Here is a 24,518-nt window from a genome sequence, read left to right on the forward strand (position 1 = left end):
TGGCCTTCTTGCTTCAGGACCATCTGTCCTTGGGCCTGGGCTGTTCACTGCTCTCCCAGGGAAGCTGCTGTCTCCCTAGGCCTGGTAAACTGCCCTACCCAGGGGTCTCCATGAGATTCTTTTAGAAAGGTGAGAAATGGACTTTTTTTCTTTTAAACCCACAGGAGAATCAATTTTGCTTTCACAGAAAGCAACAAAAAGTTCAGTGTGCTTTAGGTAAACAGAAATTTTTCCACACACTGTAGCTCAGCCAAGTTGCTTTCAAGGCCATATTCATGTAGGAATTCACCAGCCTTCGGAAAGTCAAAACCAAGCCATCAATGAGTGCCTTTGTCACCTTGCACCTAAGCAGCTGACGCTGTAACACAGGGTCTTTGAAAGAGCCACATACAGCGAGAGCCAAATCATCATGCATGGAAATATACCGGTTTTAAAAGAAGTGCTATTTTTTTTTCCCATGAAGTCTACTTAGCCTTTTTCATAATCAAAAAACACACACAACGCTTTATTTTTAAGAGGAGATGAAGTGAGGTATAGTTGCTTTGGAGGAACTTCAGAACCAAGATTTGGGGAGGTTAATTGGTCAAAATCCAGATGAAGATTGTATTTCTAATGTGAATGTGGCAGATAAAGTGTGAGAGTGATGTTAGTAGGCAAAAGGATAAGTTAGAGCCTGATAGCTCTCTGGCTGTCCTGGAATTGGAGGTGACCTCTGACCTCAGGGCTCAACTCAGAGAGCTGAATATTAAAGCAGCCTGGGAAACTGAAATTAATTGAAGTTGGTGGTGTCTGAAAGCTATGGTAATCGCTCTTCTATATAGTTCCTAGAATTCTAAATTTTAGGAACAAGTCCAGCTCATATGTGAATTAGATGAAAAGCTCAGTAGTAACATCTCAGCTATGCCAACACAAAAAGCTGTACTTAAAAAGGAAAAACGTCCCCAAATAGCTTTCTGACAGCAGCACATGATGTAAGCCTTGAAGACTCAGTCTTCCCAAATGAAATCATGAAATTGTGTGGGCAAAAGAGTAGTTTGAAACTGGACAATGCCAGGTTATAAAGGTCATTTTGGGTAAAGTAGAACAGACAGTTTAGATTCCAAGGTTGAAATCTTTTCTGGTGTGTATATGAAGCTCACAGGCCAGGGTGTTAATTCTAAATCCCTAGAGTTTGAATTAAGATTAAATAAAGTCTGTCACACACACACACACACACACACACACACACACACACACACACACACATGGACACAGACACATACACACGCTGTCCTTTATCTTTATTTTGGGTAGGGTTAGTGTTGGCTGGGGGGAATCAGGCCTCCTAGCAGAAATTGACATACCATTTCAGACAGGCTGGAAGGTTTTGTGGAAAGAACGCTGGACTAAAACTCAATTCAGGACACGACTCTGCTGCTTACCTATTGTATGTGGCCTCAGCTAAAGTCATTCTGTCATTCTACAGCTTCTATAGGCCATTTAAGTGCCAGGTCTGTTTACCCTGCTGCATCGTTACATCCCCACACGTTTCATTTCAGCTTCTCTAAAGCGTTTGTGCCTCATCTTTAAAATGTAGCAATAGTAGGAAACCAGAGGTCACAAACTGAAGTGCCAAGAGAGACCTGATAGAAACATAAATGAGAGGAGGAGGCCAGGGGTGTACAAGAGGGAGTCGGGGGCACTGTGCAAACTAGAGAGTTCAGGCCACACATTGCAAGGAGGTGGCCGCTACTCAGCTCCAATCAAACTTACCCTGCAGGACTGTGGGTCCAGTTTTGACTGATCTGCCACCTTTTGAAAAGAAGCTGAGAATCTAGATGTTTATCAGAAATACCTTGATTTTTAAGTGCTAAGCTGCCAATTCAAAACTGTTTTAAGGTGAAAACAAAGAAAAACTAAAAAAACGTATGTAGCCAAACATATTTACCTATTGGCTGGAATTGACTTCTGGCTATCAATTTGTACATTTTAGATTAGATTTTAAGGTTATTTGTAGCTTTAATTGTCTACAGTTTTCCTGCTGGGTGGATCCTTGAGCAGGTTGCTTGATCTTTCTGGAGTTCTTTCCTCATCTATGGAATGAGCATATTTATTCCTCCTTTGTCAGTCCCACCGGGTTATTGTGAAACTCCAGTGAGATATTAAAATACCTTGCAAATTACAGGGCTTGAGCAATTGTGAGGAGTTATCATAATTTCAAGGGAGACAACCCAACCCAGAGAAGATAAATACTGAAGTGGTAAAGACACTTCAGCAGGGCCTACAGTGCCTTACTCGTTTGCATTTCATTAAACATTTGATCATATTGGACAGGCTAGAGAGAGACCTACCCTTCCATCTGGAGTCCTGGGACCAGAGTAGGGTGGAGCCTCACCCATCAGGACTGGCCACACGTCAAAAAATTCCTAGGAATAAGAAAAACAATAATTATGTGTCTTGAAAGTAGATCAGAAAAAGATTAAGAAAAAAAGACTACCTGTATGAGTCATCTATCACTGAAATCTGGAAGATGGGCAGAGCTCAGTGAAACCAAAGGTTGAAAGGGCTACAAGATTCACTCGAGTTGGAGAATGTCAGTCATGTCTGTGCTTTGAGATATATCAATATCATCAGAACTGGATCTGTCTAGGGACTTCCCTGGTGGTGCAGTGGTTAAGAATCTGCCTGCCAATGCAGGGGACACAGGTTCTATCCCTGGTCTGGGAAGATCCCACATGCCGTGGAGCAACTAAGCCCCTGCACCACAACTACTGAGCCTGCGCTCTGGAGCCTGCGAGCCACAACTACTGAAGCCCATGTGCCTAGAGCCCGTGCTTCACAACAAGAGAAGCCACTGCTATGAGAAGCCCATGCACTGCAGCGAAGAGTAGCCCCCACTCGCTACAACTAGAGAAAGCCTGCGTGCAGCAACAAAGATCTAACGCAGCCAAAAAATAAATAAAAATGAAAAAAAAAAAGAACTGGATCTATCTAATCAATAACCAAGAAATGGGAGTTAGGTTGGACCACCCTCATACTCCCTGTGCTGTGGGACATGAGAGGGAAAATGGGGACTCTATGGCTAAGAAATTTACCTTAAGTATTAATACATGCTAAACATGTGAGCAAACATTTAGCTGGAACAATGTTTCTTGCAGTATCATTTATAGCAGTGAAAAATCAGAAAAAACCTAAGTGTCCAATAGGAGGGGACTTATTAAATCAATTATGGTACGTCTAGTAACAATGATGTTACAGTTGTGTAGGTATTGATTAAAAAGATGTCCACGATACACTGATGAGTAAAAAATGTGAGCTGACAAAAATAGATAAATCATGTGACCCCAGTGTTTATATAGAAAATGCTGTCAAAGAATTCACAACAAAGCACTAACAACTGGTTTTCTCTGGGGGATTGGAATGAGATTATACTTTATTTAGCAATTATTCCCTAATAAAATTTATGGCTTTTGTAATAGGGAAAAAATTTTTTTTCCAGATAAGAAAGAAAGGACAAACAATGGTGCCAAATATGGATGGATAGACCCATATCTGGGCTCCAACAGGAAAGGATGACACCTGTAAGACAACTGGCAAAGACAGGGGCAGAGAGACGAGAGAAAAGGGTTGGCAAAGGCTCTGCATGGTCACACAGCCCCAGGAGAAGAACCTGGGAAGCCATGCAGGCGCTCCCTTGCTACTTCTCCGCTGGTTTTCCTACCGCACACGCAGCTGCACAGCTTGTGTTGGGCCAAATCTGGGCCTGGCGGAGGAGGCCTCTGTCCTCCAGTGCCTCTCTGTTCATTTATCTGCTGGTATTTAGGGACCGTGATCACTAGCTCTGGGTTATTGTGGGCAGGATGCTTCTTGACCTCTCTCTCTTGTCTGAACATGTTTGTCATGGTGGTTTGTTCTGATATCATCCAGGGGACAAGCAGAAGGGACTCCACATGAAATTCAGATTTCACATCCTCACCCTTCTGCCCGGTTGGGCTCTTCTCTTGACTACCAACAACAGGAAGCAATTCAATTCTGGGTGAAAATGTGAACTGGGGACTTACCTAAGCTCCACAACATGCTGGCTGTTAGATAGAGAGAGATGGACAAGGCACAGTTTATGCCCTGGAGGAATCTGCTATGTCATGGAGGAGAGAATTAAGCCCTCAAGTAACTTTAGTAACTTTAATAAGGTAGATGGGGTAAGAACCAAAACAGTAATAAAAGGAGAACACAAATGTTAGAGGAGACCAGGAGAAGGACATGGGGCTGACACTGTCAAGGTCAAACTCTGAGTGATTCTGAAGATTGTCCCAAGGAGAAGCAGATGTTATCAACAAAGGGTTGGGTGGAATATGGGGCATGTTTATGCTTGCCTTCCTCTGTCTCAATCTCTCTCTCTCTTTTATTTATAAACAGCTTTTTTGAGATATAATTCATATACCATATGATCCACCCAGTTTAAGTGTACAATTCAGTGACCTTTATTGACTTTTTTCATAATGTCAATACTTCAGATAAGAGCTTAGCTACCTGGGGTGGGGTGGTGTCGGGGGAGGTGGAGAAGCATAGGTTCTTAGAATGATTATAGGCAGCCCAGCCCACTTCTCATTGCTAGATTGTTCCATCTATTGGGGATGACTAAGTCAGGATATTCTTGCTTAAATGTGACTTTCCCTTTTGAGGGGGAGTTCAAAAGAAACAGAGGGCAGAACACTGCAGCTCAGAGCTGTGTTCAGATCCTTTAAGGTTCAAACTGAACACCTTAAAATAGTGCTCAGTTTGCACCTCCAAATTTCTTTTGAATTTAACTACTCAGAAATTCTTTTGATTAAAAAAAGAACCATTCATTTGTATGAATTCATTTGCTACTTCCTGAAGGAGTATAAAAGTGCTTATTGCTGGATTTAGCCATATTTGGCAAAATACTTGATTCAAGAATTTACAAAAATCAAATGGACAGTTGGACTAGTACCAGAGGTTCCCTAAAATCAGTATAAGGCCCAACTGCACCAGAATCACTTAGAGAGCTATTTTAAAGGCAAAAATCAGAATAATAAACCCATAAGTATATGGAAATCTGTTATATGGTAAAATGGCATATCAAAATGGTGGCATTTCAAAACAGTGGAGAAAGGGTAGATTGTTCTTTAAATGGGGAATTATGAGGGGGGCACAAAATTTATCCCTACCTTATACCATAACATATTGATAATTTCAAAAGATGAGTGAAAGATGAAGATATATTAATCAAAACACATCAGATTATTTCAGACTATAACATTAAGATTGAGGAAGTCTTTTTTAAACAAAATTCAAAAGGCAGAAGCCATAAAAGAAAATTTAAATCTTCTGTATGATGAAAGATGTCATAAACAAAGTTAAAATATAATCCATAGAAAGGGAAAATATCGTTGCAGCCTATGTGACAGAGATATAGTCTTTATCACGGATAAAGCACTCCTATATTTTAATAAGAAATAGACAAAGAATTCAATTTTAAAGGTGGAAAAATGGGCATATATTGCCCAGAAAAATCTGGGCAATATACGGAAGAAAAAAAGTTAACTCACAAATAAACATATAAATGTATTTATCCTCACTTGGTAATCAGTGAAAAAACAGTTAGAAAAAACCAATAACATTTTTTGCCCATTTAAGTAGGAAAAATAAAAAGATTTATGATATACAAAATTGGCAGGAGTTTGGAGAAATGGAATTCTCATGCAGTGCGAGTGAGAGTATAAAATGATTTAGCCTTTAGAGGGAAAATTTTGGGAAAGCAAAATAAAAATTTTTTCTTAGTAATGTACTTCCACAGCTTTGTCCTATAGATAGTCTCTGTCAAGTGTGCAGGAATTTAACTCCAAGGTTGTTCATTGTAGCATTGTCTTTAATTGCAAGACTATTTAGAAATGATTTAAATGCCCAGAAATAGGGGAAAGGATAAATTAATTATGGTATATCCATACTATTTAGAAGAATGAGGTAAATCTATGTGGACTAAAGAACAAAGAAAGAGGATTTCTACTCCTATTAATGGTGGCCAGTTTGTTTCAGACCAGTCCTCCAACTGAGAATTATTATGAAATCTGGACTGTATATGTGTATGTGTGCATATGTGTATATAAACATCTGTTTGAAGGAATCATAGAGCTAGCAAGGCAGCAAGGACTTGATGGGCCAAGATTCCACAGAGAAGGGAAGCCCAGAGATGTGAGCCTAATGTCTGATTCAGCTTTTCCTCTTGATCGCCTTGCTGATACCAAAGATGCTGTGGAGCAGCTGGGAAGCTGCACAGACTTACTGGGTTAGTGGGATAAAACTGGAATTCAGGGCCTGCCAAGGAGGAGGGACCCTTGAAATCAACCCAGGTTTCAGCTGGCCCTTCTTAAAGGTTTATACCCTAGGAGTAAAAGTGAATCAGAAACAGAACATCCCTTGCAAAAACTGAAGACCAGCTTCAAATCAGCTCAGTCCCTGATTGGAGTCAGATGCTCTGCCTTTATCTCAACCTCTAGCCAGAAGTAACATAAATCCCCTTTGGAGGAACATAACATTGCCCAGAGTTTCAAATCATCTCTAAAATGTTTTATACATGTCTCTAATGTTCAAACAAAAATAAATAGTCATGTACAAGATAAGGATTAACTGAAAAATCAAGAGATAAAACAGACTATAGAAAGACAGCCATAGAATATATCTACAGATATTATAGCTCTCAGACCCAGACTCTAAAATAACTGATTATGTCCAAGAAATCAGATACAGAATAGAGAATTTTAGAAGAGCACTGGAAACCTCAAGAAAGATGAAATGGAAATTCTAAAATTGAAAAATACCTGAAATTAAGAACTCAATAGATAGTTTTAACAGCCAATTAGACACAACTGAAGATTCATGGATAGATCAGAAGAAATATTCAAACTAAAAAACAAAAATATAAAAGGGTGGGAAATACAGAAAGGAGTGTAAGAGACATAAAACATGATGAAAAACTCTAGTATATAATGACAAACTTAGAGGTGTTTTACCACTGCATATCAAGATATTTTATAGAGCTACTATAATTAAGACAGTATGGTATTGCAGAAGAATAGATAAATATACCAAGGGAACAAAATAGAGAGTCCAGAAACAGACCCAATATATGGACACTTGATTGATGATAGAGGTATGATAGAGAAAGATGGTCTTTTCAGTAGAACAGTGGGGGAGAAGGATGGTCTTTTCAAGTACTGGTCAATTGGATATCTGTATGGGAAAAATTAATATTGACACTACTTCATGCTATACATTTTAGAATTGTCAGGTAGATTGTAGAGCTGTATGTGAAAGTTCAAACAATAAGGCTTTTAGAAGTTAACATAGGTGAATATCTTTATCACCTTGGGGCCAGGAAAGATTTCTTAAATAGGGCATAAAAACCAATAAAGGAAAAGATTGATAAATTGGGCTACATGATAATTTAAAACTTACATGAGTTAATGAGGGCACAGTATGGGAGAAGATATTTGCAATGTTGCATTCAACAGAGGACCCATATCCAGAATTTGTTAAGAACTCTGACAAATAAGTAAGATAAAAACATACAATAGAATTTAAAAAATGGGGAAAAGACTTGAACAGGCACTTCACAAAAGGTATCCAAATGGTCAATAAACATAAATCTTCCTGGTCATTAGGTGACACATGTTAATACCCAAAGAGATAACACCACACACCCACCAAAGTGGCTAAATTAGTAAGATGGCAATACCAAGTGTTAGTGAGGACACCCCCTACATTGCTGGTGGGAGGGTAAAATGGTACAATAATTTTGAAAATCAGATTGGCAATATCAAAACTATTACCCAGAAGAGTAATATTAAAGGTAATTCTTACCTTTAACAATTGTGAATCACTATATTGTACACCAGTAACTTATATAATATTGTACATCAACTGTACTTCAATTAAAAAAAAAGCTAGGGACTTCCCTGGTGGTCCAGTGGTTGACAGTCTGCCTTCCAATGCAGGGGACGCAGGTTCGATCCCTGGTCAGGGAACTGAGATCCCCCATGCCACGGGGCAACTAAGCCCGTGTGCCACAGCTACTGAGACCGCGCACCTCAACTAGAGAGCCTGTGCGTCGCAAACTACCGAGCCCATGTGCTCTGGAGCCCATGCACCACAACTAGAGAGAAGCCCGTGCACCACAAGGAAAGATCCTGCATGCTGCAACTAAGACCTGACGTTGCCATGAATAAATAAATATTTAAAAAAAAAAAAAAAAAAGCTATTACCCAGAATTTCTACTCCCAGGTAAATACCTAACTGAAATGGGAAATGGGTCCAACTGTGTACCAAAAAATATGTACTAGAGTGTTCATAATAGCAATATTCATAAAAGCCCAAACTTGAAAATGCAAATGTCCATCAACAGTAGAATAAATAAATACCTTGCAGATTATTCATATAATGGAATATTCCACAAGAATGAAAATTAATGAACTAATGCTATGAGGAGCAATAAGAATGAATCTTACAACCGAAATGTTGATCAAAAGAAGCCAGATGCAAAACAGTATGTATTTATATGATTCCATTTATATGAACTTCAAAGATAGGCAAAACTAACATGGCTTTAAAGGTCAGATAGTGGTTACCTTTAGGGAGGAAGGGGTGGGAGTTACTGGAAAGGGGTCAGTTATGTTCTATTTCTTGATCTTGGTGGTAGTTCAGTGGGATGTTCATTCTGTGGTAATTCATCGAACTATTCTCCTGTAATTAGCGCTCTTTTCTGTGTGTATGTTATGTGTATGTATGTTGTCTTAAAAGAATCCACACGTACGGATAAAAATTATGTTCACAGAACATTATGTAAAAAAGGCAGACTATCGTGTAACCCAGCAATGTTTATTTATTTCATTTTACTTTATTTTTTTAAATTGGGTTATCTTTTTATTGTTGAGTTGTAGGAGGTTTTTTTTTTTCCTTCATGAGCAAAACATCAAACTTAAAAAAAAATTGAAGTAGAGTGGATTTACAATTTTGTGTTAGTTTCAGGTGTGCAGCAGTGATTGTTATATATATATTTTTTTCCATTATAGGTTATCACAAGATGTTGAGTATAGTTCCCTGTGCTATACAGTAAATCCTTGTTGCTCATCTATTTTACGTATAGTAATTCGTATCTGTTAATCCCATACTCCTAATTTTTTTTTAACTTTTTATTTTATATTATAGCCAATTAACAATGTTGTGATAGTTTCAGGTGTACAGCAGAGTGACTCAGCCAGGCTGCCACTTAACGTTGAGCAGAGTTCCCTGTGCTATACAGTAGGTCCTTGTTGGTTATCCATTTTATTTTATTTTATTTATTTTTTTAAATTTTATTTTGGCTGCGCTGGCTCTTTCTTGCGGCACGTGGGCTCTTCGTTGTGGTGCACGGGCTTCTCTCTGGTTGTGGCACAGAGCGCGCAGGCTCAGTATTTGCAGCGCGTAGGCTTAGTTGCCCCGCTGCATATGGGATTAGTTCCCAGACCAGGGATTGAAACTGCATCCCTCTACAGCCACCTCTTACACCTCAGCTTCAGCTTCTCCTTCTTGGGCAAAACAGCCTTGGCCTCGGCACCTCTCCTGATGGAGGTGATGCCCCTTGCGTCCATGCCCATCTTCAGCACCAAGGCACTGGGGTCTTTTGTGGTCCCAGCAAAGACATTGGCATTCATGCCACTCTGTCCCCCCGACTCTGCCAGCCGAGGCCTGCAGAGGGGCTGCCTCCCATGTGGGGGGCCTGGGGCCAGGCGTGGCCTCCACTGTGGGCCTCACGGTAGCCTGGTGCAGCCAGGCCTGCAGACCCCTCACTTTCCCCATGTCCCCGGCAGAGACCTACCTGGTTGTCCATTTTAAAGACAGCAGTGTGTACACGTCTATCTCAAACTCCCTAACTATCCCTTCTCCCCACCCTTCCCCCTTGGTAGCCATAAGTTCGTTCTCTAAGTCTGTCCATACTTCTAATTTTAAGAGTTCTTTTTATATTCTACATACTAGACCTTTATCAGACATACAATTTGCAAATATTTTCTCCTATTCTATGGATTGTCTTTTCACTTTCTTCATTAGTGTCCTTTCAAGCACAAATGTTTTAAATTTTGATGGAGCCCAATTTATCTGGTTTTCCTTTGGTTACTAGTGCTTTTGATGTTATATCGAAGAAACTGTTGCCTAATCCAAGGCCACAAAGATTTACATCTATGTTTTCTTCTAAGAGATTTTATAGTTTAAGGTTTGTGCTCCATTTTGAATTAATTTTTGTATATGATGTGAAGTAGGACCCCAAATTCATTCTTTAGCATGTGGATATCCAGTTGTTCCAGCACCATCTGTTAAAAGGACTATTCTTTCCCCTTTGAATGGTCTTGCCACCCTTGTTGAAAATCAATTGACCATGGTTTTTATATGTGACCAGGGTTTTACTTTGCTAGTATTTTGTTGAAGATTTTTTGCATCTGTATTCTGTAGGGTTTTTGGTCTGTAGGGTTTTTTCTTGTGATATCTTTGGTATCAGGGTAATACTGGCCTCATAGAATGAGTAGGGAAATGTTCCATCCTCTTTTATTTTGTAAGAGTTTGTGAAGGATTGGCATTAATTTTTCTTTGAATATTTGGTGGAATTCATCCGTGAAAATATGTGGCTGTGGGCTTTTCTTTGTAGGAAGTCTTCTTTAAATTACTAACTTGATCTCTTTATTTGTTATAGGTCTAGTTAGATTTTCTATTTATTATTTTTTGAATTTAATTTTTATTTTCTATTGGAGTATAGTTGATTTACAATGTTGTATTAATTTCAGGTATACAGCTAAGTGATTCCATTATGTATATACATATATCAATCCTTTTTCAGATTCTTTTCCCATATAGGTTATTACAGAATATTGAGTAGATTTCTCTGTGCTACAGGTCCTTGTTGATTATCTATTTTATATATAGTAGTGTGTATATGTTAATCCCAAACTCCTAATTTATCCCTCCTCTCCACATTTCCCCTTTGGTAACCATAAGTTTGTTTTTTTGTTGTTTTTTTAAATTAATTAATTAATTTACTTTTGGCTGTGTTGGGGCTTTGCTTCTGTGCGAGGGCTTTCTCTAGTTGTGGCAAGCGGGGGCCACTCTTCATCGCCGTGCGCTGGCCTCTCACTATCACGGCCTCTCTTGTTGCGGAGCGCAGGCTCCAGATGCACAGGCTCAGTAATTGTGGCTCACGGGCCCAGTTGCTCCACGGCACATGAGATCTTCCCGGACCAGGGCTCGAACCCGTGTCCCCTGCATTGGCAGGCAGATTCTCAACCACCGTGCCACCAGGGAAGCCCCATAAGTTTGTTTTCGAAGTCTGTGAGTCTGTTTCTGTTTCATAAATAAGTTCATTTGTGTCATTTTTATTTTAGATTCCACATATAAGTGATATCATATGATATTTGTCTTTGTCTGACTTACTTCACTTAGCATAATAATCTCTAGGTCCATCCATGTTGCTGCAAATGGCATTATTTCATTCTTTTTTATGGCTTAGTAATATTCCATTGTATATATGTACCACATCTTCTTTATCCATTCTTCTGTCAATGGACATTTAGGTTGCTTTCATGTCTTGGTTATTGCGAATACTGCTGCTATGGACATAGGGGTGCATATATCTTTTTGAATTATAGTTTTGTCCAGATATATGCCCAGGAGTGGGCTTGCTGGATCATATGGTAATTTTATTTTTAGTTTTCTGAGGAACTTCCGTACTCTTCTCCATAGTGGCTGTACCAATTTACATTCCCACCAATGGTGTAGGAGGGTTCCCTTTTCTTCACACCCTCTCCAGTATTTATTGTTTGTAGACTTTTTGATGATTAGCCCAGCAATTTTTAAACAGTTCTTCAGAAGATTCTAATTTACTGTCACATTTGGGAGCCTCTGGACTAGACCTAAGGTCTTTTCCAACCCCGGATTCTGCAATTCATTTATTCATTCGACCAAATACTTAGAGGGTCTCCACTGGGCTGTGTACCACACACAGCATGATAAAGCACGCAAAATGAAACCGACGGGGATCTTGGGACTTTGGGAGAGGAAATCACATATCTAGATAACTCTGGAACTCTGCTCCAAGGCAGAAAATGATTCGCTCCAGGAGGCAGAGACAGGTAGAGAAAGAGCAATGGGAGAGTTGGTTTGGGAAAAGCTAGCTGAAGAACATGACTGGGGGCCAGTTGAGTCTCTGCCGCCTTAGCCAACGTGACCCCAGAGCATTCTGAGGGACCAGATCTAAGCAGAAGCATCCACTTCAATTGCCTGGCTGAGCCTTGGGCTCCATACGCCATAGGAAAGGTTTCTGCCCACCTTTGAGTGCATTTTCTGAGAATTCCTGAAGTTGGCAACTTTCTTCTTTCTGGACTTTCATCCTGCATGGAAACTTCTTTATCACCTACCTTCACCACCTCATCACGCCTTCTTCTCTCATACTCATTTTTTTCCAACAGACTAGGGAAGATACAGGTTATTTTTACTCCCCTGTGCCCTAGAATGACTTTTCCTCTTTAAAGGTTGGTAGTCCTCTTCTCAGTGTAAAAGACCTATGAAAACCTTTTCACAACCATCCACATCCTCGCAGACTCTTCCCTGAGCACTGAATTTGTGATAGAAGTCTGGGCTCCACCTGCTATATATTTAACCTGTTCTTGGAAATGTCTGCCCCTGAAGTCTTCTCACCTTCTGCTTGGTCATGTCCAAGAGCCCCACGGAGTATCTGTCACAGTTGAGGAAGGCTCGGACTGTGTACAGGGCTTTGTGGAACTGCCTCTCAATGTCCGTAAGTTCTTCAAAGACTTTGCTCCCAGACCACAGTAGTATCTGAAAAAATACAAAAACATAGTCAGTGTTTCTAAGGCACAGAGCAGCGGCTCACAATAACCAAGAGATACAATAATTGTCCCCATTTTATTTATGGAGAAACTGAGGTTCGGAGAGGTGAATAACTGGGCAGCTTCTACTGGGTCCAACTCTTCCCATTTCTTTTATCTCCTAGGTTGTTAATAAGAATGATAATAACAAACATTGGCTGAGCACAAGTGCCCTACATACATTATCCCATAATTTTCCCCATTTTTCAAATGGGGAGACTGAAGCTCCGAGAGGTTAAGTGATTCGCTCTTAGAGCTAGTAAATGGCTTAGCAGGGATTCAAATCCAAGCTGCCTGACTTGAAAGCTTGTTCATGCAATCAGTCTGGGATACAGCTTTTTTTTTTTTCCCACATATTTATTGGAGTATAATTGCTTTACAATGGTGTGTTAGTTTCTGCTTTACAACAAAATGAATTAGTTATATATATACATATGTTCCCATATCTCTTCCCTCTTGCGTCTCCCTCCCTCCCACCCTCCCTATCCCACCCCTCCAGGCGATCACAAAGCACCGAGCTGATCTCCCTGTGCTATGCGGCTGCTTCCCACTAGCTATCTACCTTACGTTTGGTAGTGTATATATGTCATGCTTCTCTCTCGCTTTGTCACAGCTTACCCTTCCCCCTCCCCATATCCTCAAGTCCATTCTCTAGTAGGTCTGTGTCTTTTCCGATGATGGACACTTAGGTTGTTTCCATCTCCAGGCTATTGTAAATAGAGCTGCAATGAACATTTTGGTGCATGACTCTTTGAATTATGGTTTTCTCAGGGTATATGCCCAGTAGTGGGATTGCTGGGTCATATGGTAGTTCTATTTGTAGTTTTTTAAGGAACCTCCACACTGTTCTCCACAGTGGCTGTATCAATTTACATTCCCACCAACAGTGCAAGAGTGTTCCCTTTTCTCCACACCCTCTCCAGCATTTATTGTTTGTAGATTTTTTGATGATGGCCATTCTGACTGGTGTGAGGTGATACGTCATTGTAGTTTTGATTTGCATTTCTCTAATGATTAGTGATGTCGAGCATTCTTTCATGTGTTTGTTGGCAATCTGTATATCTTCTTTGGAGAAATGTCTGTTTAGGTCTTCTGCCCATTTTTGGATTGGGTTGTTTGTTTTTTTGTTATTGAGCTGCATGAGCTGCTTGTAAATTTTGGAGATTAATCCTTTGTCAGTTGCTTCATTTGCAAATATTTTCTCCCATTCTGAGGGTTGTCTTTTGGTCTTATTTATGGTTTCCTTTGCTGTGCAAAAGCTTTGAAGTTTTATTAGGTCCCATTTGTTTATTTTTGTTTTTATTTCCATTTCTCTAGGAGGTGGGTCAGAAAGGATCTTGCTGTGATTTATGTCATAGAGTGTCCTGCCTATGTTTTCCTCTAAGAGTTTGATAGTTTCTGGCCTTACATTTAGGTCTTTAATCCATTTTGAGCTTGTTTTTGTGTATGGTGTTAGGGAGTGATCTAATCTCATACTTTTACATGTACCTGGGATACAGCTTTACAAACACCTACTACCTCATCAACCCCAGAGGTGCTGAGCAGAGACAGTATGATGGTTCCCAGGCCCTTTTATCACTGCCTTTCCAGTTGAGCATATCAGTGCTTCAGGAAAAGGGCACATCCAGTCCATTCCAATGAGCCAAGCCCTTTACCTGGCCACGCCGAGTCTCACAGTTGTGCAAGTAACTCAGGTGGAACACCTTCATGATTATATTTGCAAAATTGAGGTACTTGAGAAGAATCTGAAAATCAAACAGCATGAGGGGAAACAGATGAGAAGGAGAAATTCCTCCTGTGGCCACTTCCACCATCAGCAAATAAGTCTGAACATTTTCAAAGCTTCATCTGAGACAGTTTGAGCAGATGGATCATGGAAGCTGACTCATAAAATGATGCATTATAAGAGGGCAAAACTCACAGAATGTAGAATGTCTACGTTAATAGGGGTGTATTCATGAAAAACTGCTATTTATTGAGTTCGCAGGCCCTGTGATAAGTCACTGATATATGTTATCTTACTTGCTCATCACAACTACCTCAAGAGATACTATAGATACTCTATATGAGAGATACTAAAAAGTCATCTCCATTTTACAAATAAGAAAACTGAGGTTCAGAGAAATTTATGCAACATGCCCAAGTCAAACAGATATTAGCAGAACCAGAACAATTTTCCCTACGTTCTTGGCTCCAAAGTCCAACATCTTAATGATTATCCTGCCCTGCCTTCCTCACAGAGCATCAGACTACTAACTTCTTTGTGTTACAGATGGGGAAACCGAGGCCAGGCCGAATAGCAAGGTTCAGAGGATTTGTGAGCTGGGAGAATGTGCTAGCATGGCCACCCCGGCAATTTCTAAAGCATTCTTACCTCTTCATCTCTCTTGGTGAAGTGGGGCCCGTCCACTTTATTCACAGCCATGATTATGGCCACCACGTCCTTCCCATTCATTATGGGAGAAGCCAAGATATTCTTGGTCTGATACTCTGTGAGGGTGTCCACGAAGTCACAGAAATGCTCATCCTGAAGGAAGACAGAGACAAGTCTGAGTGGGCAGATGAAGAGCAAAGACAGTAAAACAACACAGAGCCCCAGGTGCCCATGGTAGGGGTAGGGTAAGGGGCCTCCCCATTCTCTTGTTGACAAAAGCATGAAGACATTTCCATCTACTTCGCTTCAGCGGGGGAAGGCAATTAGAGATGATTTCTGCCCTGGAAGCCTCCAAAATCCAGTAGAAGAAAGTCTGAAATACGACCCACTAAGGGCTGTGGAGAAAATGTGAGCACAGCACTGTAGGGGCCCGAGGATGGGGGTGGAGGGTTGACTTTATCTGTGGAGGAAGGTTTCGAGAAGGCTCTCCTGAGGTGATGGCAGCTTAGCCCAAAGTAGAAACTTGAGCGCGGAAAAGACCTTAGTGAGTATAATAATCACAGTAGCCAGCAGGTACTGTGTGTGGCGCTTTGCCCGCATCAGCTCACTTTATTCCTCCCGATAACCTGTGAGATGGGACCGTTAGTCCATCTTACAGCAGGGGAAACTGAAACTCAGGAAAGTTAACGTTACTTACTACTTGTCTGTGTGTGTGATTCCAGAACCTGCCCTCAGCTCTGCTGCCTTTCAGGGAAGGCTGGATAAGGGCAGACCTGGGTCTAGGTGGTTGAACCAAATAGTTTGTTACTTTCAGCTTTTTTTCCAATCCAGTTCTAGCACCACACAGCCAGTCCAATGGATATCCCCATTTCACAAATCTTTTTTTTTTTCTTTTCTTGGCTGCATTGGGTCTTCGTTGCTGCGCGCGGCCTTTCTCTAGTTGTGAGCGGGGGCTACTCTTTGTTGCGGTGCGTGGGCTTCTCATTGCGGTGGCTTGGTAGTTGTGGCTCGCGGGCTCAGTAGTTGTAACACGTGGGCTCAGTAGTTGTGGCTCGCGGGCTCTAGAGCGCAGGCTCAGTAGTTGTGGCACACGGGCTTAGTTGCTCCGCGGCATGTGGAATCTTCCCGGACCAGGGCTCGAACTCATGTCCCCGGCATTGGCGGGAAGATTCTTAACCACTGAGCCACCCGGGAAGCCCCCCATTTCACAAATCTTAATGGAAGTCCCACTTTGTGTCAGGACTTAGGCTAAGCGCTAGGGATACAGAGAAGACTAAGATTCAGGCCAGCACACAGATAAATCAGTACTAGTAATGCAGGACGTAAGTGTTGGCTCAAAGCCGTGGAAATTCAGAGGAGCACACACCTCCCACACCTCACCCTGAAGGCAAATATGGAGGCCAGTACAGGGCGTTGCAGTCCAGGTGGTCAGAAAGGGGAGACAGAACCCGAATTGTCTTAAATCCCAAAGAATCCACCTTTCTGTTTCCTGGTAGCACTGTGAGGTTTCCCAACGGTCAGCATTGCTTGGACACAAGCCAGCCCAGACATGTACAGTTCATGCTGTTCTGAGAAGGGAAATGTATTTCATAGAGCCAATTCACAGAGCTTTGCTAGAACCGGGTGTGCGGTGTTTTTTCCACGATGTAGAAGTTCAGAGTGTGGTGCTCTGCCTCTGTTAATTTCTTCCGGTTGGAGTGGGGTTAAATAAACAAGGCACTATTGTCAAGGAAGCTGTCTCAAACCAGGTGAAGGGTAAAGGAATTAAGAGAAGCCTGTAGTGCTCTACTTGAATTAGTGTTCAAGGATTAAGCAAAATCTCTAAAGAGGCATTAGCCACAGGGGTTTTCCACGACGCTCTCTAAGGACACTGATGAATCCCTAAACACAGGCCTGAGTGGGGCATGCTCAGATTCATTTCATGAAGTCAGTTCAGTCTTGCAATATTCACTTCCGTCAAGGAAAACAGTACTTGGGCCTTACCCTCATCTGAGGCAGATACTACTAAATCCACCAGTACCTTCTCTCCCACTGAGTTCTCGGCCCTGGAACTTTCTCACAAATAGTACAGCTGCCAACTGACTGGTGTTTGCATAGTCATTGTCATCCTTATATTTTCAGCATATACAGTGTTCTAAACAACCGTGTCATAGAACCTCAGCTTATCAGAGACGGAGGGGCCTTAGAAACAATTTAGCTCAAACTGTTCATTTTAAAGCCCAGGAATCAGAAGTCGAGCTAAGGAAAGCCCAAAGTTGTTCATTCATTCAGTTAGCATTAACAGAGTGCCTTCTATTGTATGCTAGGCACTGTTCTAGACCCTCAGGGTAGGCAGTGAACAAGAGGGGTGGATGTTCCCTAGAGAAGCTTCCATTCAAATGGGGTGGGCAGACAAAAAGCAAGTAAACAGCTGCTTTGAAGGAGAGAAACTGGATGATGCTATAGACAGTGATGGAAGTGGTGGCAGATTGAAGCTGCTTTGGTCAGTCATGGTGGGTAGGGACGCTTCTCCAAGAGGTAAGCGGAGAGCTGAAGGCTCAGAGGAGCCAGGCAGGTGAAATGCATTCCAAGCAGAGACCACAGAGAATGCAAAGGCCGGGAGGGGGCAGTGAGTTGGCTGATCTGAAAAACAGGAAGAACACCAGTGTAGTGAGGGAGATTGGAGGGTAAGGAAGTCAGAGAGATGGGCAGAGGCCTTATCTGACAGGGCCTTGGAGGCCACTGTAAAGAGCTTAGATTTTATTCCAATGTAATGCAAGACTGCTTCTCATTCCTGGAAACCCCAGTTCCTCTTTTCAGACATTCGCAGTGCCAAGCTCTGTTGCATCCCATGATGACATCTATTTATTGGATAATAATGATGTACTTGGCCCAGAGCCAGACAATTCATTAACTCTCACATCTGCCCTGTCACACAGAATTCTCTCCTTCCCTGTTTTTATAGACAATTATTCTCCTGCTGGTAAATGGCACAGCCACTGCATTCATTCATTAATTTGTTCATTGATACGCTGATTGATTCATTCCTGGATTGATTCATTCATTTCCTTATATTTACTGAGCACTGGCTCTGTGAGAGGCGTTGGATATGCCAAGATCAGTAAGAAAGGTGAGTTATCAATGGGTTATCACTGTACAGTGGGACATCATGTAAAACATGCACTCACAATTCAAACCATAGTGTGAAGGAGGCCCCCACCAGATGGGTGATGTCCTGGGGCCCCAGGAGGGAGGGACTTGTTCTCTGAGTGGCTTCATGAGCCAGTCAGTAAACTGTCAGTAGCAGAAACCTCTCTGAGCCTCAATTTTCCTTTTGGTAAAATTGGAGTGTTGGACCAGGTCCTCCTCGAGGTTTCTTTCCGGCCTGGCATGCTGGGTTCCAGGTGTCACAGTGAGGGAAGGAGCGCAAGACAACAGATGTAAGATTCTCTGGAAATGGCAGTGTTTTCAGGTTCAGTCTTCAGAAGTGCGATTTGTCAGTGTCTAGAAAAAGCTCATTGTTCTCCTTTACTCTCACACTACTGCCACGCTCACAACACTTCTCAAACTAGATGCGTAGGTGTTTTTTCCCACACTGGCCAATTCTCTGACACTAGTTGGGTATCCAACAATTCAGTTCAGTTCTGACGCTGTTCACCTGGAGAATCAGAACCTACCAGTGAAAGGGTTCAGTCTCAGAAGACTGCCCCCACTTCAGATACCAAATACAAGTCACAGGTTGCCATCTATACTTCTGCCTGCCTGACTATAAATCGAGGTTCCTCCTTGGGTTTGATAACTTGCTAGAACAGCTCGTAGATCTCAGGGAAGTATTTGCATTTACAGGTTTATTGTATAATAAGGGTAGAGGTGAACAGTCCGATGAAGAGACACATAAGGTGAAATCCAGAAGGGTCCTGTGTGCAGGAGCTTCTGTCCCCCTGGAGTTGGGGTATGCGCCACCCTCCCAGCACATGCGTGTGTTCACCAATCCAGAAGCTCTGTGAACCCTGTACTTTTACGGATGTTTATGGCTGTTTCATCACAAAGGCATGATAGATTATTAACTCCATTTCCAGCCCCTCTCCCCTCTTAAGAGAATAGGGGATGGGCTAAAAGTTCCAAGTGTCTAATCACGCCTTTATCTTTCTCATGACCGGCCCCCATCCAGGAGCCCACCAAGAGTCCCCACATTAGAACAAAAGACCACTGACCACCTAGGAAATTCCAAGGGATTTAGGAGCTCGGTGTCAGGTGGTTCTAACACTCAGGAAATTACAAGGATCAGTTCTGTGCCAGGAACCAGGACAAAGACCAAATAAATATTTCTTTTTATAAATCACAATATCACTGGGACAGGGCCATCATTTATTCATTCACTCAATAAATAAACTGTAATGAGTACCCACTCTGTCCCAGGCACTGGACTAGGTCTGGGCACCAGTGGTAAATAAGACGCACAGGAACAAACAGGCCTTATGGGCTTTCCTAAGGAGAAAGGGTAAAGAATAAATAAACAAATACTGAATGGCAAGTAGGGTTGCCAGATTTAGCAGATAAACACAGGATGACTAATTCAATTTGAATTTCAGGTAAGTAATTTTTTAGTATATCGTAAATATTGCAGAGGGTGTACGGTAGTGTGAGCTTGACACTTTTTGTAGTTTTTTGTTTGTTTTCACTTTTGTAATTTAAGTGCATGACTTAGGCTTTCATTGCTGAGACATCCACCTCAAAGATGGCTATTTGGCTATCTCAAATAAACACACTGCTGCTGTCAGCCACACACAGATAAAGAGCCAGGCTACCTCCTCCCACTGAGGCTCCTTTGTTTTGAAGATCTTGGTTGATCTCAATAACTGATCATTTGGGGCCACTTTTTGTTTTCTAATTTCTCTTACCATGATTTAAATTTCTGCTCTTATGTTTTAAATTAACTAATAAAAAGTGAGCCTGTGGAAGCCTATGCCCCTACCCTCGACCGCCATAAAAACCTTAGGCTTCCCTGGTGGCGCAGTGGTTGAGAGTCCGCCTGCTGATGCAGGGGACAAGGGTTCATGCCCCGGTCCGGGAAGATCCCACATGCCACGGAGCGGCTGGGTCCGTGAGCCATGGCCGCTGAGCCTGCGCGTCCGGAGCCTGTGCTCCGCAATGGGAGAGGCCACAACAGTGAGAGGCCCGCGTACCGCAAAAGAAAAAGAAAAACCCTAGGCTGGACCCCACTCTACCTGAGACCTCCCTGTGTGGCCCCAGGTGTGCTATGTAATTTCCAGGTCTTGTAAGTAATAAACCTTTATTTTTTCAAAGTTTCCTGATGGTTAGTGCTGAAGGGTATCTTGCATTCATCATAAGAACCACAAGGCCTTGTCCAACCACAACATTGATTATTGGCAGTTTGAGACGGCACAAAACACATACTGAAATAGTACTCTTTGCTTATCTAAAATTCAAATTTAACTGGGCATATTATATTTTATCTGGCAGCCCTAATGACAAGTCTCCCTGAGGAGATCCCAAGGATAAGTAGGAATGTGCTAGGGCATGGGAGCCACATTCCAACCCTGGGAAACTCCGTTCATGGTTTCACATTTTTAAAATTCAGTGATTGTAAGCATGTCCCAGGTTTTGGAGGGCGGGGGTGGAGCTAAAGGCTAAGAGTATCACTTGTTGGTGGTTCAGGGATGACCCAGACCCCAGTCTACACCATGTTCCTGCCTCTTCTCCATCCAACTCCCAGTTTCTATCCAAAGGCCCAAATAAAGTACGATATCTCAAGGAAGAACACATGCACGTGTGGAGGACACAGGCTTGCTGACCTGGACTGACTTCATTCCAAGCCTGAGGGCACCCACCAAGGGGGCTGCATGTCCAGAAATCTTCTGGGGAAGCACAGCCATCACGTCCAGAGTGAACTTCAGGGCTGAACAGGAAACAGCAAGCTGTTCCTTAGCGCAGGGCTCAGCAAACTCTTAGGGCTATTTCAGAATTAGAGAACCTTCCTAAATCCTCAATCCCTCAACACCAGAGTCCATAGAAGCTTTCGGCACCTCTGTTCTCTGTTTTCCCCACAAATAGAATCTAAACTGAAAGCTCCAGAAGGGCAGGACTGGATTCTTCTCCAAATCCCACGCAGACCTGGTACAGCATTCATCCCTTAGAGTAAATAGACCCTTAACAGCAACAACAAAATAGTAATAATATTAACAAGGAGGACGAGCTGCCAGTAAAAGCCATTACTATGTGCCAAGAACTTTGCTAGATGAGGAATAATTCCCTCATTTGATCCTACAACAACACTTAGAGAAACTAGGTTTCTCCCTCCGTTTTATAAATTAGGAAGTGAGCCCAAACAGGCTAAACAATTTGCCAAGGCCATGTTCTTAGAAAGTGGCTGAGTCTTGATACGCACCCAGATCTGACCTCAAAGCTTAACATCTTAACTTTCTGCCATGCAATTTGAAATGACCTGTTGTAAACGGCACTTTGTTTAACGCCCTCGTATTTTAGATAATGAGGAGGTATAGAACAGCAAAGCAGTGAAGGGTGAGGGCACCAGCCAGAGTGCCTGAATTCAAATCCCTGCTCTGCCACTTTCTCTCTCTGTGACTCGGAGAAAAAGTTACTTAACTTTTCTGGATTTCAGTTTCATCATCTGTAAAACAGGGATAATCAGTTATAAGACTGTGACAACCCACGTTGGCTACAGTTAAAGTCTAGAGAGAATCGAAGGGAAAACAGACTCCAATCCAGTTGGATGAGTCCTCAGGGAAGCCCCCTGGGTGCAGAACATTTACCCTTACCCCTGGAGGGTCAAGGAGAGATGAGCCCCATGGGAGATCCAGCCCAGTGTGCTTCAGAGAAAACCATTTCCCACAAAGGCCCAGGTGTTAAAGGGATTATTGCATAATTACTTGATTGTGAGTCTCTTCGCCAAGTGTTTACTGAGCATCTGCTTTGTCCCAGATATTTGCTGGGTCCTGGGATAAAGTGAAGAATAAGGCAGGCATGGTCCCTGGCCTCCAGGGTTTATTGTGATAGATAGTTTTAGGAAGGAAACTAACAAAGGGACCTGGGAGGGTCTCCCTGAGGAAGTGAATTTAAGCTGAGATCTGAAGGATGAGTAGGAATTGACCCTGGCAGAGGGCTATGGGGAGAACTGCATTAAGTGATTTGCTCTCAGTGATCAAAGAAGTCTTTGTCAGAGCTGCCAGGAGAATCCCACCGAACACTGGACTCTTAGAAGACAGAGCCAAGTGCTTAACCAAGTGGTCAACTTGACGTTTCCATGATGAGACAGACTGCCATCCTATATCCCTCGATGCAAAGCATGAAGAAAAACACAACATCCCCTCTATGATATACCTGCCAGAAATGCATAGCCTGAATCTAAACATGAAGACACTTCAGACAAGCCCAAATGGAGGGACATTTCTCCAGAATAGTCGGCCCGCACCCTTCAAAAACATAAGCATCATGGAAAACAAAGATAGATCAAGAAACTGTTTCAGATTGGAGGAGACTATTTAGAGACAGTGCTATGTGGGTATCATTGAGATGATTGGCAAAAACTGAATACGGACTGTTTATTAGATAATAGTATTGTATCAGTGTCACACTTCCTGAATTTGATCATTGTGCTTTGGATATAATAGAAATGTCCTTGTTCTGGAAATACACAGCCAAGTACCTGTGATTAAAAGGATATGTTGACTCCCGAATGGGTCGGGAAAAAATGGAGACATAAAGCAAATGTGGTAAGTTGTGAACAGTTGGTGAATTTGGATGAAAGGTATACATTTCTTGGTACTATTTTTGAACTCTTCTAAATTTGATTATTTTTTTCAAAATAGAAAGTTATCAGTAAACAAGTAAAAAAAAGAAAGAAAAGTGCCAAGTTGTCACCAGCCCAGTCTTGTTGGCTAGCAGCTCCCCATCCCACTTGCACCCCAGAACCCCATGGAATAATGCCTCCCTGCCCTCCCTCTCACGGGGAAGAGGTTACCTCCTCTGTGTTGGGGACGTTCACGATCTTTTTAGAGAGCGCGACGTGGCCCACCACTCCCATGTCCAGGGGGAACACGATCTCTGAGTCGGGCACCACCAGGCACTCCTCGAGGACAGCATCCTTGTGGACATTGAAGAGCCGGGTGGCCAGCTCAGCAATGCCATTTCGGGCCCTGTACATGAACAGGCTCATGCGGTCTGCCTGCAGGAGGAAACACAGCTTCTTCATGACGTTGAAGATGCATTTCTCGGCCTGCAAATTCTCCTGAAAGTCCCGCAGGAGGTCGAAGATGATTTCACTCTCCTCCACGCTGCTCAGCGAGTGGTAGTTGCTGAAGTCCACGGCTGCCTCCCTGGGCCCCAGGAGGTCCGAGATGACCTTGGCCCGATAGCGGAGGTTGTAGTACTTCTTCGCAAAGCCGACATTGGAGTCCAGGAACTTCTCCACCTCCTCTGCCGTCACCTCGCCCATGGCTGGGAATTCTACTGCCTATTTCTGTGGAGGGGGCTGAGGCTGGCCTCTTTTTTTGTGACAAAACTGAGTCAGGATGCGTTCTGCTCCAGCCCAGACTTCTCTGGGTCTTACCTGTGAATCTCACTGGTGTGGCTGCAGAGGAGAGAGAGTGAGCTTGGGAGATTAAATCATTAATATTTCCTCAGAACAAGGATTATGAGGATCAGGGTGTTCCATATGCTTCTGGGCCCCAGATGGGAGAAGGTGAGAGCTTTCTTTTCACCTTGGTCTTCTAACAGAAGAGGTTTCTGCACAGGGCAGGAGGTAGGCTCAACTAAAAGAAAGCACTGAAACAGAGGCTGCAAACTGGCAGCACAAGACGTCAGAGTGTTATAGACATGCTTTCTCTGCCCCGTATGGTATTTTTCTTCAACATTCGACATGGAAGCCTACATTTACTGTTTAAGAGATCCGTTCGGCTTCTCTTGGAGAGTCAATTCCGTGTCCAATTCCTCCGTGGCAGGAATGGCTAGAGCTGAGAGGGACTGCCTACCCACCTCCTGTCCTCTGGCCCCACTCTTCTGCAGCCCCTTCCCCAGGGCCTCACCAGTACAGGGCTTCACCCTGAATGCTCACCACTCAGCCTGCTTCCCTTGGGTACATTATGGGCCCTGATTTCACAATCTCCACATCATAGCCTATCCCAGTTTTAGATTTCAACAATTCTCTGATTTCAGAATTTGAAGGACCTTTATAAAAACAACACCTTTCGGGCTTCCCTGGTGGGGCAGTGGTTAAG

The 24,518-nt window shown here is 42.6% G+C and overlaps 1 protein-coding gene across 2 annotated transcripts in view; it reads right to left on the reverse strand.

The window, feature by feature from the left end:
* The window catches only part of PDE6A (phosphodiesterase 6A), a 69,445-nt gene extending 45,572 nt beyond the window's left edge, over positions 1–23,873 (reverse strand). Inside the window, exons 1-6 of one of the 2 annotated variants that reach the window (XM_065874680.1) lie at positions 23,831–23,873; positions 23,264–23,784; positions 15,283–15,435; positions 14,564–14,653; positions 12,718–12,858; positions 2,331–2,405 (exon numbers count right to left, since the gene is read on the reverse strand). In XM_065874680.1, coding sequence (XP_065730752.1) covers positions 2,331–2,405; positions 12,718–12,858; positions 14,564–14,653; positions 15,283–15,435; positions 23,264–23,737 — 933 coding nt within the window. In that variant the 5' untranslated portion in view covers positions 23,738–23,784; positions 23,831–23,873. Of the gene's footprint in view, positions 1–2,330; positions 2,406–12,717; positions 12,859–14,563; positions 14,654–15,282; positions 15,436–23,263; positions 23,785–23,830 lie in introns of those variants that run through there. The other variant, XM_065874681.1, reaches the window with a different exon arrangement.
* Between the last annotated feature and the right edge of the window lie 645 nt (positions 23,874–24,518).

The sequence above is a fragment of the Phocoena phocoena genome, chromosome 3 (genome assembly GCF_963924675.1).
Source record: "Phocoena phocoena chromosome 3, mPhoPho1.1, whole genome shotgun sequence".
NCBI classification, from domain to species: Eukaryota; Metazoa; Chordata; class Mammalia; order Artiodactyla; family Phocoenidae; genus Phocoena; species Phocoena phocoena.